Source organism: Spinacia oleracea, chromosome 4 (assembly GCF_020520425.1).
Source record: "Spinacia oleracea cultivar Varoflay chromosome 4, BTI_SOV_V1, whole genome shotgun sequence".
Taxonomy (NCBI): domain Eukaryota; kingdom Viridiplantae; phylum Streptophyta; class Magnoliopsida; order Caryophyllales; family Amaranthaceae; genus Spinacia; species Spinacia oleracea.
This window is the reverse complement of record NC_079490.1, coordinates 10,020,018-10,034,609: the sequence shown is the minus strand read 5'-3', so window position 1 is coordinate 10,034,609 and position 14,592 is coordinate 10,020,018. Positions and strand designations below refer to the sequence as shown.

General features: G+C 36.7%; 1 protein-coding gene across 2 annotated transcripts; it reads right to left on the bottom strand.

The window, feature by feature from the left end:
* Positions 1 to 6,848: 6,848 nt before the first annotated feature.
* LOC110792027 (zinc finger CCCH domain-containing protein 66) lies at positions 6,849 to 11,076 on the bottom strand. 2 transcript variants are annotated; one of them, XM_021996818.2, is made up of 2 exons: positions 10,748 to 11,076; positions 6,849 to 9,234 (listed from the first exon to the last, which is right to left on the bottom strand). In XM_021996818.2, exon 2 carries the CDS (start codon positions 9,195 to 9,197, stop codon positions 7,329 to 7,331), a length of 1,869 nt encoding a protein of 622 aa, XP_021852510.1. In that variant the 5' UTR covers positions 9,198 to 9,234; positions 10,748 to 11,076; the 3' UTR covers positions 6,849 to 7,328. The 2 variants fall into 2 exon arrangements, with proteins under 2 accessions (XP_021852510.1, XP_021852509.1); XM_021996817.2 differs by having other exon boundaries at positions 6,849 to 9,258; positions 10,748 to 11,073.
* Positions 11,077 to 14,592: the final 3,516 nt, after the last annotated feature.

Here is a 14,592-nt window from a genome sequence, read left to right as displayed (position 1 = left end):
ACTTGGATAATATTTATATTTCCGATACGATCCATATTTCCGTTTCCGGCAATATCATCGTTTCCGGAGTATTCATTTCTTGCCTGTGACGATCTCAGCTCCCACTGAAACCAAGATCCGTCGATTCCGAATATCCATAGTTGGAGTATTTAATGCCATTAAATACTTGATCCGTTTACGTACTATTTGTGTGACCCTACGGGTTCAGTCAAGAGTAAGCTGTGGATTAATATCATTAATTCCACTTGAACTGAAGCGGCCTCTAGCTAGGCATTCAGCTCACTTGATCTCACTGAATTATTAACTTGTTAATTAATACTGAACCGCATTTATTAGACTTAACATAGAATGCATACTTGGACCAAGGGCATTATTTCCTTCAGACATGGACGTTGGAAAATTTGTCGGAAGGGAAGAAAGCACTGAGGAGTAAATGGGTGTACACTGAGAAGCGTGATGAGGATGGGAATTTGTTGAGACTGAAGGCTCGATTGGTATGTCTAGGGAATCATCAGGAGGAAGGGTTGGATTATAATGAGACATTCGCTCCCGTCGCGAAGATGGCGACAGTCCGAACTTTTCTAGCTGTCGCAGCTGTCAAACAGTGGGACGTGCATCAGATGGACGTACACAATGCGTTCTTGCACGGTGACTTGGAGGAAGAGATCTATATGAAGATTCCTCCTGGATTCCAGAAGAATCACTTTGACAAGGTGTGTCGAATGAGAAAGTCGTTGTATGGGTTGAAACAAGCACCTAGATGTTGGTTCCAGAAGTTGTCGACAGCATTGACACACTATGGCTTTCGACAGTCGCTGTCCGATTATTCGCTCTTTACTCTGTCTAAAGGTACGTTGCAGCTGAGTGTGCTCATTTATGTGGACGACATGATTATCGCAGGCAATAACAAGTTTGCGCTTGAGAGTTTTAAGGCATACTTGAAGGAGTGTTTTAAAATGAAAGACCTCGGGGCTCTGAAGTACTTCCTTGGGTTAGAGGTGGCACGAAGTAGTCAAGGGTTCTATGTATGTCAGAGAAAATATGCCCTCGACATCATCTCAGAGGCCGGATTGTTGGGAGCAAAGCCTGTGGACTTTCCCATGGAACAGAATCATAGGTTGGCATTGGCAGACGGGCCAGACCTGTCGGACGGTGAGCAGTATAGGCGTCTGATCGGACGTCTGGTTTATTTGGCTGTCACGCGACCAGACGTTGCCTACTCTGTACATGTCCTATCTCAATTTATGCAAGCACCAAAGGAGGCACATTGGGAAGAAACTTTGCGAGTAGTGAGATACTTGAAGAAGTGTCCGGGTCAAGGTATACTACTTCGGTCGGACAGCGCGTTGCAGTTGGAGGGGTGGTGCGACTCGGATTGGGCAGGGTGTCCAATGACGCGTCGGTCGGTGACTGGATGGTTTGTGTCACTTGGTATGTCGCCAGTTTCTTAGAAGACCAAGAAACAACATACTGTTTCTCGGTCGTCTGCTGAGGCAGAATATCGGTCGATGGCAGCTCTGACGTGTGAGTTGAAGTGGTTGAAACAATTACTACGCGACTTGGGGGTGACACACGACCAAGGCATGAGGATGTATTGCGACAGTCAGTCTGCGTTGCATATTGCACAGAATCCGGTGTTCCATGAAAGGACAAAACACATCGAGTCAGATTGTTATTTCATTCGAGATGCAATCAAGGAAGGGATCATCAGTCCGTCGTACGTGTCGACGAAGGTTCAGTTAGCAGATATCTTCACCAAAGCGTTGGGGAAGGCGCAATTTGAGTTTTTTTTGAACAAGATGGGCATTCGAGATCTACATGCTCCACCTTGAGGGGGGATGTTAAGATATGTTAAGATATTAGATATTATTCTGTGAATATTCTGTAGAGTCCTAACTATGGTATGTTACCTAATGTGTACCTAGGGTTTAGGTAACTGAGTTGTACTATATATACGTGTGTGATTAATGAGAATGATACGAGATTACACAATATTTGACACTTAACTTTAATAACAACTTAGAAAAAAGAGGGAAGGGACTAATCATATACGGAGTAGCAACTACCAATTGTTTGTTGGTTCAATGGTGATTGAGGTTGAACTTGGTAGGGAGGACCCGTGTTCGATCCCCCGCAACAATAATTGGAAGGGGACTGAAACCTATCCATCCACAACTCGCTCCGAATCCGATTAGCCCTAAGGGTAAAACGGGTGGTAAAAAAAAATACGGATCGGTAGCAACTTAGAAAAAGGAGTGAAGGGACTAAATATCAATTGGTACTAATATCATTACATTTTTTATTTCAAGTTTTCAACTCACTTTGGACTACTCAAACAGGCAATGAAAGTATGAAAGTGCTACACCTGGCACTTGTTTGGTTGAATAGGCCATGAAAACATGAAATAGTTTTATACGGAGTAATAAGGAAGTTTTTGTCCACATGTAATAGCATTTCACTGGAAATTCATAGTTTGTTTAGTTAATCATGAACCTTGTATTGTGTACTTTCACTGATGTAGGCTGTAGCCTGTAGGGACCTATATATTTCATCCGTTCTACAAATATCGCATTATATTGACTTTTAAATTATTCACGTTGTGTCTTTGATCTTACAAAGTATTTTATAAGATAGACGTAAAAATATATGTAATCATGTAGGGTCTTATTAGATTCATATTGATATATACAGAGTATATATATACTTTTTATATATTAATTTTTTATAATTTTTACTTGTCTATGTATAATTTGAGAGATAACGAGTCAAAGTCACGTACTGGAGTCTTGGAGTGCGTGAAGTCAACATGATGCAATATTTAAGTAATTTCCTTCATTTTGTGAGAAGTATAATTTCTTAGAAATATCAAATTCTCATTTTTTTGTCCACAAAACCACATTATATTCTTCCACTTTCTAGGAAATTTCGATTCCTACCATTTGTCAACCAAACAAGCACTTATAAATAAGTGTACCTAAATTTTAGGGAGGATAAAGAATCGTGAATCAATAAAAAAATCGGGCATAAGAAATTAGAGTATTATTCAAATTTCTTACATGTTTAGCTCAAACATGTGAGATGGTCCCCGAGCATAACAGAGGTTCAATTTTTTTTTTTTTTTTTTTAAATGAGGTACAAGGGTAATAATAAAATTACAAATAGAGTGGGGAATTCGATCCTGAAACCTATTACACACAGACCTTCAATCTTAAGTAATAGGTCGAGACCTCATTGATACCGAGATTAAATTGATGTCAAGGGTTTGAACAAGTTCAATCAAATCAATCGAGTTAGTGTCAAGAGTTTTTCAACTTTTATTAATTGACATGAACTCAAATTTGATAGGGCACGACTTATTTAACAACTCTAATCGTGTGACCCTGAAGAAATTAATCGGAAGGGAGAAACCAACGATTATGACATTTTATGTTATTCATAAGACATCAGACACGTAGTATTCTGTAATATCTTGATAGTTTTGCTAGTACATCACCCATAAATTGTTTGTATTATTCATAATAATGTGAAAGAAGTTAAAACTCAAAGTATCAATGTTTTCATTCATTTCTAATATACTAATCAGACTATACTATAAACACATACCATTGGCCCAAGTCCGTAACTGTAGAAGGCCCCAAATAGACAAGGGCTTGGTTGAGCAATTGAAGTGAGCTAAATGAGCTATGATGAAGGAAAAGCCCAATCCATTCGTCTTCAGAACTCAAATCGTCACCAAGTACTTCATAACCGGTAGACAGGGCCGGCTAAAGGGAGGTCCAGGTGGACCTACAGCACCGGGCCACAAAATTTTGGGGGCCCAAAATGAAATTATATTGGTTAGACCCCCAAGAACAAATGTTATATATTTAACAACTGTTTTGTTATACATTATGTAATCTTTGTCTCAGTTGGTAAGGTTTAATAAGTATGGTAGCAAAAACACCAGGGTTCGATTTTTCACTACCTTTTTTTATTTGTTTTTTTCATTTCCATCAAACCTTTACATCAATTTTCTCAAACCATCACACATAAAACATTAAACCATATTATTAATTTGACTTTATATTTTATATAAATAAAATAATATTAATATAATAATTATGTGTTTTACATTAAATAATTGTCCGTAAAAATTTAAAGGGGCCCAATATCTGTATTTTAGCACAGGGCTTCCAAATTGTCGGAGACGGGCCTGCCGGTAGAGGTGGAAAACAAGTTGTTTAAACAAGGTTCGGTACTTACTACTTAGGGAACATTCACTTCGTCAGATAAAACCTGAATTTATCTAAACTGATTAAACTTGATTGATCTGATAAGACTTGATCAAATCTGATTGGAATTTATTGGACCCAGACCTGATGGTGAGAGAGTAAACTCGATAGAGTTCAACCTAAATTTATCTAAACTGATTAAACCTGATTGATCTGATAAGACTTGATCAAATCTGATTGGAATCTATTGGACCTAGACCTGATGGTGAGAGAGTAAACTCGATAGAGTTCAACCTGAATTTATCTAAACTGATTAAACATGATTGATCTGATAAGACTTGATCAAATATGATTGGACTTTATTGGACCCTGACCTGATGGTGAGAGAGTAAACTCGATAGAGTTCAACCTGAATTTATCTAAACTGATTAAACCTGATTGATCTGATAAGACTTGATCAAATCTGATTGGAATTTATTGGACCCATACCTGATGGTGAGAGATTAAACTCGATAGAGTTCAACGTAAATTTATCTAAACTGATTAAACCTGATTGATCTGATAAGACTTGATCAAATATGATTGGAATTTTTTGGACCCAGACCTGATGGTGAGAGAGTAAACTCAGCTCGATAGAGTTCAACTTATTGACTTGATAGGACCTGATTGTAATTTATTCGAGTATGAATTTATCTTACATGGAAATTAATTTTTTTAAAGTGAAGATAACGCATCCTTAGGGGGCAAGTCAATCAAATACAACAGGCTCACCCTTTTGGCTTACCAGCTTAAACAAGCAGACATCAAATTCCTGCAACAAGTTATCTATAGCAAACTTGTACCACCCTGTAACAAGCACCCCGCCTGCATGGATACAATGGAATTGGATCACAATTTTTGAATAATCAACTATATACTTCCTCCGTTTTTTAATACTCGCAACATTTGGACTTTTTATACTATTCATATAATCTATTTTGACTATTCTTAGTATTTTTTATATAAGATAAAACATAGTAATGTGAGATCTTGTTAGATTCGTCTCAATGTGCATTGGCATGCGTGAAAGTAACAAACGTTGCGAGTATTAAAAGACAGAGGAAGTATATAAGTCAGGTGGTGAACTTTAACTTAATGAAGAAATTACTTAGCCTTCTCCTTTCTTTGCTCCTGGTTTGATGAGCGCTCTTCTATCATTACAGTACAATTGGTAGAAGGTACATCCGGTTGCACGTATTTCTATGTGCAACCAGTTCATTTGTGATTACTGTACGGTAAACTGTCGCGGTGTGATTGATTGTTCCATTGTAGTCGTAAGTAAACTCGTGTAATTGTGTTTACTCGTGTAATTGTGTTTAACTATGGAGTACTAGTATATGTTTAACTACCTGCTGCAATTACGCCTATTAAAATGGTGATTAGTCATAGAATTGAGAGTTTTAGACGGGCATTCATGAACATGTAACTCTTTTTTTTTTTTTGATGCAAATTATTGAGGGGCTAGCCCCAACAGAAATTGAGAAAAGAAAACTAAGAACTAGAAACTCAGTCACAGACCGATATACAATTTGATTTATATTGATAAAGTCAACTACTTAATGATCTTTGGGGTCATAACTCATAATACATCTTCTGTCTGTCATAGTTTTAACGAGATCATAATTTTTTGGCTCACAACTTAATACAATTATAGGCTTATAGCACCATAAATTAAAATTAATCCTCAAAAATAAATTAGATTATCTCCTATAAAATAGTAGGACACTTAATTTGTTGAGTCAATATAATTTTGATGATGACAAACTAAAGTAATCAACTAACGTGGTTTACAAAGAAAAAAAAGAAGGGGTAGAAATGGTTTTTTTTTTTTTTGGTAATAAAGAGTAACTAGATTAAGTACTTAATAAACCATCATACAACATATTGTATGATTTTCCAAAGGAACAAAACCACAATTATATAAAAATTTGCTTTATGCTTTGTAGGTCACAAATCACAACTTTGAATATATCCATCCACAATAAACTAAGACCATTAGCCTAAGAATTTTGTATAACATTTTTTTTTTTTCGAAACTAAAATTAATTCATTTATCGGACTTTAATTGTATTTTTTTTTTTGTTACGAGATAACTATTGGTCCACATAATTACATCATCAAAGAAAAGAAAAAAGAGTTTTGAGTGATCTAAATCACTAAATGTGGGGTTATTACTTATTAGTTCTTCTCAACCAAACAGTTGTGCAATTAGTGCTCATCCCACTATCAGAAAAGCTGGGCATGCAAAGTTAAAGTCCATATAATAAGTTTTCCTTAGGTGCTAAATCATCTATTTTTATCAAAGTTGTAAACTTTTTGGGTGTCAAAAGGAATGTTTAGTGGCACTTGCATAAATAAAGTGAACAACAACTATTCAAAGAAGACAAATGGAACAAGTACTCAACATTCTTATGAGTTAGAGGGTGATGGATAGCTCAGTTGGTTAGAGCTTCTATCCCGGTTCCAGGTGATCCTGGGATCGATTCTCATCCCCGCCCTTGTGGCTCATTTGCACCAAAAAAACATTCTTATGAGTTACGGAACTGACATATCCTGTGTCTGAAACAACATTTTCCGTAACATCAACAGGGGCTTGGAAAAAAAAAAAATTAACTTTGATATATTTATTAGAAATAGAAAGGATACAATATCATGTGTATAATACAAAATAAATAATATTAATAAAAATGTATGAATCAATTGGTTGATCAGTACATCTCCCTCCCTCTCTCTCTTTTTTCATGGCAACCATCTTAATAGAGAGCTTGGGATGCAGATACTGATAATAATCCATCTCCAAGACTCCCAATTATATATCAAAAGAAGAAAACAATATGAAATAACTTAATAAAATTAATGTAGAAAAATTAAAAAGAATACTTGTAAATAACCTGGAATTCCTATTGAATGTATCAGCAGAATTCTGTTTTTATTCTCTGCCCGAGCTTCAGTTTATTACTTCCCTTCCCCTTCGGGTGTGGTGTTCTTGTTTCGATTTCTTCAACCTACTAATTGGTGATATCAGCACTAAAATCTTGGGTAATTATGAAATTAATATTGAATGTTAAACATCAGGAATCAAGCCGCCATTGGTTCCTGCTCCATGTACAATTGCTCCACCCAAGGCGGGATCCTCTCCAACATACCACTGTTAAGACTATACTGTTCTTCAAATACATGTTGAGTTGATGATGAGTTCACAGGAGGAGCATCCTTTACAAGAGAGTGAACCCAAGAAACATCAGGCTCGCCATTTGGACCCCGCATTGAGTTGTTATTGCCATTGCTACTACGGTAAGCGAAAGATGCAGATTTTCTGAACTTATTGAGCTCATCCCCTTGAACACCCCAGTCCACTTTACCATCAGGGGAACCCCAATCTGAGATATGAGAAAAAGGTGATGCGAGCCCTCCAGATAGTCGATTGACTGCATTCCTATCAACGAAGCTCTGACTCCTGTTAGCAAAAGCAGCTAACCTTGGGTTTGAAATAGGTGAGCCACCACCGGGTTCCATCCCGAAAGATGAACATGAACCCCTCACAGGAGAGGAAGGCATCCCAGAAGAATAGCTTGAAAGGAGCTGTTGGTTCATGTTCTGGCGAATCTGCACCCCAGTTGGTGAGGAGAGCGAGAGACCACCAAGCCTTCCCAGCACCCCAGTTGCTAGCTCATCCAGCAACTGCTGCCTGCGTAAACCAGTCTCCATTCCAAGATCTCTGGAACTTAGTGCAGCCTTTAACCTGCTACCAGGTAGCTGCAAGGCAGGAGGTGGTGTGATATTCAGATGATTCTGCCAAGCAGCTGCCCCTCCGATGGGAGAAGAAGCACCAGTTGGAGTCATTGGTGGAGTGGAAGTTGATGGCATCAACATAGAAGGGGAACCAAGGGCAAGCGGGCTTAGTGAACCCATATCGAAAGAAGGCCCACTCGATGAATATGACCTTGGTGAAGGCACAGCTGAACCAGTTGAGGCATACAAAGGGCGTAGCTCCTCTGGCCTGTGTGCAAAGAAGCACACACGCCTTGCACAACTAATCTCATCTTTGCAAAGACGAGTTCGATACTGGGCAGGATGTAGCCAACACTCGAAGATACCATGTGCATACTCGCAAACATCTCCTTTAGGACATGAGCCTTTACGGAATTCAGGGCACGGAACACAGCTGTAATGGTACTTCCGAGGATCCCGCCTCCTCGCGTTCTCCCCGGGATGTACAAAAGGACACTCAGTCCAATCATGAGAGTAAGCCCTTGAGCAAGGCTTCACCTTGAAAGTGTACATCCTGAACTCATCAGTTCCATATATTCCATTCTTTATGTCAGGCAAAGAAGGATCAATAGGGTATTCTTTCCTCTCTGATCCACTCCCATCACTTGAGGATTTTGGTGAAAAACCCTCAAGGTGTAGGTCTTGTATCCCCTCTTCGGTTTGATCACTAGAATCTTCATCCTCATCGCCCTTATTCAACAAAATATCAAGTGTTCTCCTCTTCAATTTCGAGGAGAAACTGAAACAAGGAGCGATTACATCACAAGGTCGATTTCCATGAACATCAACTTGGTCAACATTAGCAGATGATTCAACCAAGAGTTTAATCACCTCATGTGAATAGAGCGACCCACCAGCTGCTGCACAGTGGAGGGCAGTGGCACCATCAGACCCGCTAGCCCGATTAACATCAACAAGGCTAGTTTGAAGGATATAGTTTAAGATATCCTTGCTGCCAAACATGGCAGCAACCATCAAAGGTGTCCTCTCCTCAAAACCCATCTTCTTTGACCCAACTCTCCTCCCATACCAAAGACTAGCTTCATCCAAGTCATAACCCTCTTTCTCCACAGCATCCTTAAAACTACTTAGATCATTTGTTGCTGATAATTCAAGCAACGGTAAAGAGGTTTGGTGATCCCTAATTGTATCTTTCTTGTAATCCTCACTTTCCATCACCTCCTCCGCAGTCAAAACTTTGCTCTTGGAACCACTGCACATGGAAAGTTCTCTTTATCTATAAAAAAAAATGACAAAAACCCTTTTTAGATTCACTTCCAGAAATCATAAACATGTAATCAAATATAGCATTCTTGACAACCCTTTGCCAGCAAAGTTAACATTCATTCTACTGAAAACCCAACAAAAAAGCAACTAAGTAATTGCTCATTTCATCCATTCTCAACAACCAATTTGCAATACACTACTACAAAATTGGGTAAAAAAACGTAAAAATATATTACAGTTGATTGAGTTGACAGTTTTATAATCCTTATATGTCGTCTAAGTCAGATAGACACTCTCTTTGTGACAATGATTAGCGTACAATGATCTGGGTGATAGACCTGAGTTTATATTGTAAGAAATTTTCTACATAAAGGCTATAATCGCAATCATACGAGCATAATAGGTAGGTGAAATTGCTTGAGTGATGAAATAATTTAACAAAATACAGAGCCTAAATCTACTACCTGAACACAGAACACCTAACCAATTGCTTGAGATTAGAGAAAGAAGGGGTATATTAGTCTTTCAGTTATTTTTAGTGTTATTAATCTTTCCTACATTTAGCGTTTTGTATATTACATTTCCTACTTGCGAATCGTATATTGGGAATTCCTGTAACTATATAATTTTTAAATCGCTTCTTTTTTGGGAAAAAAATTAAGAAAAGAGAACGGTTATCCGTGACGAGCGTTTCTTTATTACGAGGAATACAAAGCTGTCAACTATGAGCATGTCAACTATAGGGAGGAAGTCTTGGCCTCAAGTGACTTGTGTCCATGTCCATATGGACACAAGTGACTTGTAATTGGTACACGCTAATTTGGTATTGGTACTAAGACTAGTATGGTTCACATGGACACAAGTCACTTGAGGTTTAGCAATCCTCCAACTATAGGACGGTTTAGTCACAAAATTGTATCTTTTAATTGTGCATATAAAACGCATCTTCCACCGGTTTTATAAACTTTATAGCGCGCTGAGTTGAATAACGCTTATAAGGCGTCCTATAAAGCCTATTTTAACAGTATTCTTTACCCTTTTTTTTGTAGTAGTGATAGTAAGCAACAACAACAATTAACCAAAGTTTGCAATTAGTCAATTACTTCAAAAACTATAAATTTAATTCATCACTCAAATCAAAATAAACCAGTAAACAAACACTCTTTTTTTTAGATAATAGACAAACACTCAAATAAATCAAATAACGAAAGAAAACCTCAAATTATTAACAATTCTTGAAAACAAATAACACCCATACTCCGTACCATACAATAACAGCTAGTTTAATTGGTAAGTTAGCACCCAATACCCGGCAAACCCGGATTGAAACCCGTCTACATCACTACCCTTAGCGACTGGCTAACAAAGGATTATGAACAAAGAACCATAAAGAATGAAACTTTAATCAATTTAACAAAAACCCATCAAAGAATCAAACACTACAAAAGCAATAAATGGACACAAATTATCAGAAACTGAAAAGGATAGAAAAAACATACCTGAAGAAAGGGTTAAATGGAAGGAATTGTAAGTTGGTTATCTTAGTTGGGGAGAGTTAAAGCAAATGAAAAAAATGGGCAAAATAAAATCCTTTATAACTAATTCACCAACTCAAAGCTTAGCACCCGCTCTCCCTTTTATGTCCGCCCAACGACGAAGACTAAACCCACATTTGAAAGCGACGGTAAGTAAGATAGAGAAATGCCAATAAATAAAATTAGAAAAACTGAGGAGAGAGAAAGAGAAAAAGGCAGACTTTTCTTCCTTTCTTTTTTTTTCTTTTTTATGACTCCCTCAGTCCCTTAATACTCGAATCGCTTTCCTTTTCGAGCCGTCCCTTAATACTCGAACCGCTTTTCTTTTCGAGCCGTCCCTTAATACTTGCACCACTTCTATAAATAAATTTTTTATCAATATTATATTATTTCTCACACTTACCTACTACCCCACCTACACTCCTATTCTTTATAAAAAATTATTTAAAAATTCATATCCTCCTCTCACCACTCCCCACCTCTTACCGATTTCCCACTAACAATATTAAAAAATACTCCACTATTGACTAACACCATTAAATTAATAAGTCAATTTAAATATCTTAAAATTCGCACCGATCAAACCGGTGCAAGTATTAAGAAACGGAGTGATTATTTATTTTATTTTATAAACTTCCTCATTTTGCTTTAGTCAAAAAAGCTTAGCCGACCTATATTGAATTTTTTTTCTTTATTTGTTCCAATTTTAGAAATACGTTGGGGAAATGCAAATGCAAATTGGAATTCAAATGCAAATGAAATGTAAATGGAAATTGGAATTGGAATGTAAGAGAAAAAAAGGGGGAAAATTCGAAGATGGGATGGGGACCCACAATGGTGTGGTGAGTGAATATCTAACTGCCCACGAGTATACAACTGACACGTGTCAGTTGTTTCTTTGTTAAAGTCACCGGTTTTTGAATTCTCTCACTATCATGCTTTTTGTATTTTGGCATTTCCGGTGAGTTTGCGTTGTGACGTGGGTGAAAACTGAAAACCATCTACCTTTAGCTTACTTATATGTGGACGGTTAAGATCAAACCATAAATTCAATCGTTTTGTCATTGATGATTTCTCTCACTGATCTTTGTCTGATCTGCTTAGTTTTTGTAGCCTGAAGTTGTCGATCGAAAACTGGTAGCAGAAAAAATGATTTAGTTGACCAGGTGGTGGCCATTTCTAATCTGGGCAAAGTATAATGAACCACAATCACGAAAACAAGTATTATTAGCGATTCTTATTCTGAAGAGAGAGATAAAGAAGAAGAAGATAGAAGAAAGAAATTATGAGCTCCTCTTTTTTATACCTGTCAAACTAAAACAAAATTGTTGTCTTTGAAATGTGATGAACACGTGGTTCCAAGATTATTAAAGTAAAAAATTGATATACTCCAAAAAAAAATATATATATATATATACTCCATCCGTTCCAAAATAGTTGTTACACTTACCTTTGCACAAAGTTTTAGGTGATAAGTTGTTGTTTGGTTATCAATTGTTATTTTATTGAAAAAGTAGATGTGATAAGAGTTAGTGGAGTTTTTTTTAATTGAATGAGAGAAGGTGTGGGGACAAGAAAAAAAAGTAGTGGGAAGAGAGACAATATAATAATAGTGGGGTCATTCCTAATTTAGAAGTGTAACAACTAATCTGGGACGGATGAAAAAGGAAAGTGTGACAACTAATCTAGGACAGAGGGAGTAGGAGTTTGATGCGGGTAGGAATTTGTAGATTTAAATTAGTTTTGACAAAATTTAAAACAAAATGGAAATTGGTTTCCAGTTTTATAAAAACAAAATACTAAAAATTATAATTGCTGCTGAATGGGCCTTTAGCTTTAAATTATAAGTTCAATTTTTTTTGTTACCACTTAAAAAAATTGAAAAATGGTTTTTTACCAAATAAAAATTAAATAAAACTTGTCTTTTACCACATTTTAACTATAAAATGGACGAAAACGTTATGTGCATGAATGAGAAATAAGGGAAAATGATAGCTTATATACATGGAAATCGTGGGAGAATAAAAGAAAATAAAAAATATAGTCGTTGAATTGGGTCCGCATAACGTTTCCGTCCATCTTTCCGGTTACGATGAGGTAAAAGATAATTTTTATTTTATTTTTAGGTGATAAAAGACATTTTTTTTTCAGGTGGTAAAAATCAATTTATCAATTTTTTTACGTGGTAAAACCCAATTTACACTAATTTATAACATGAGTAAATTTCATCGGATTTAAGCAATTTTGAATATATGAGCTCTGATTATAATAAAAAATGATAAAAGTGTGTCAATACCCTTTTAAAACTAGTTGTTGGATCGTGCGCGCTAGCGCACGATCCCCAAGGTATACAAAATTATTTTTTAAAAATGTTACTTAAAAGCTAGGAACTTACAATTTATGGTAAATGCTAGAAATGATATGTTAAAGTTAGATGTTGGATTTACATGTAACAGGAAATAGAAACTATATGCGTTTTAATTGATAGTTCGAAGGTACAATATATAGGAAATTATACCCAAAAAAAATAATACATTTTGTATAGCAATGGAAGGGTGAAACCGTAAATGCTCTATTGTTAAAAATAAGACAAAATAAAACAAAGAATGAAATGAGGGGCATGCACGTAAATGCACTATTGGGTGAATAGTAATAAAAGTATGAAGCTTTATAAGTGTTAGGATTACAACCATTCTAACACTACGTACAAAGTTTTATATTCAACAACATAGGGTATGTTGAGATGAGTTTAACTTGACTAAACTCGGCTTCTTAGTAAATCGAGTTACGTTCAAGCTTAAGTCAAACTCATTTTGAGTTTTGATTGAGATAATGAACTCGATTGGCTTAAAAAAAACGGTTTTTTCATGAAATGCCCTCCAGTTTTCACGAAATTCACCAAATACTCCTCGACGTTTCAAAATTCACCAAATACCCCTAACATTCAATGTAATTCACCAAATACCATAAATGACGTCATCATCCCCTAATTAACCCAATTAGCCTCTAATTAACCCATACTATTTTGTTTTTCTTTCCTCCATTCTTTTCTGTCTCCCCCTTCCTTGTTCCATTTCTGTTCCTTTCTCTTTCCTTCACCGCCACCACCGCCATCGGCCATGGCCCTGCCAGACCAACATCGTCGCCGACACCACTCTGCCTTCCCGCCGCCGACCTGTCTTCCTACCTAATATCTTTCCTTCCCTTCCCTTGATTTCTCTCTCCTCTCCACAAACAAAACCAATTAAAACTTCAGATTTTTCCTTTTTTTTCTTTTACGCACCACTGTGATTTCTTCGGCCGAAACTACCACGACTCCTCTACAACTCCGCCCTGCTTCCCCTCCGTTAATTCCTTCCTCTGGTTCCTCCACATTTTTATTTGGTTTAGTTGAAATTCATGGTTTTTTGTTTTTTTAATGAACAAGCTATCTTGGATGTTAATGGCAGCCATTGTGAGGTGTTTTCCGACGACTTTTCAGCTACTAAATCCGACCCGTTAGTGTAGGATGGTATAGGTTGAATTTAGGATTGGTTAATTAAAGATACCCCTTTGTTTATGGACTTCTTCCACGCTGACTGTGGAGATCGTCCAAATCGGAGATAGAAATTACTCCGTAGCAGGTTATTAACTTATTTAAATTGTTATAAGAGCAACCAAATTTGTGAAGCGTAGCTTCCTTCTAACATGAATTCATGATTTGTCAACTGAAATTTTGGAGGAATTTACACTTTTATTGCTTTTTTACTTTGAGATTAGATGCATCGCAAGAAATTGGCTGATGTTTCCTATTGAAGGAGCTATAGCCT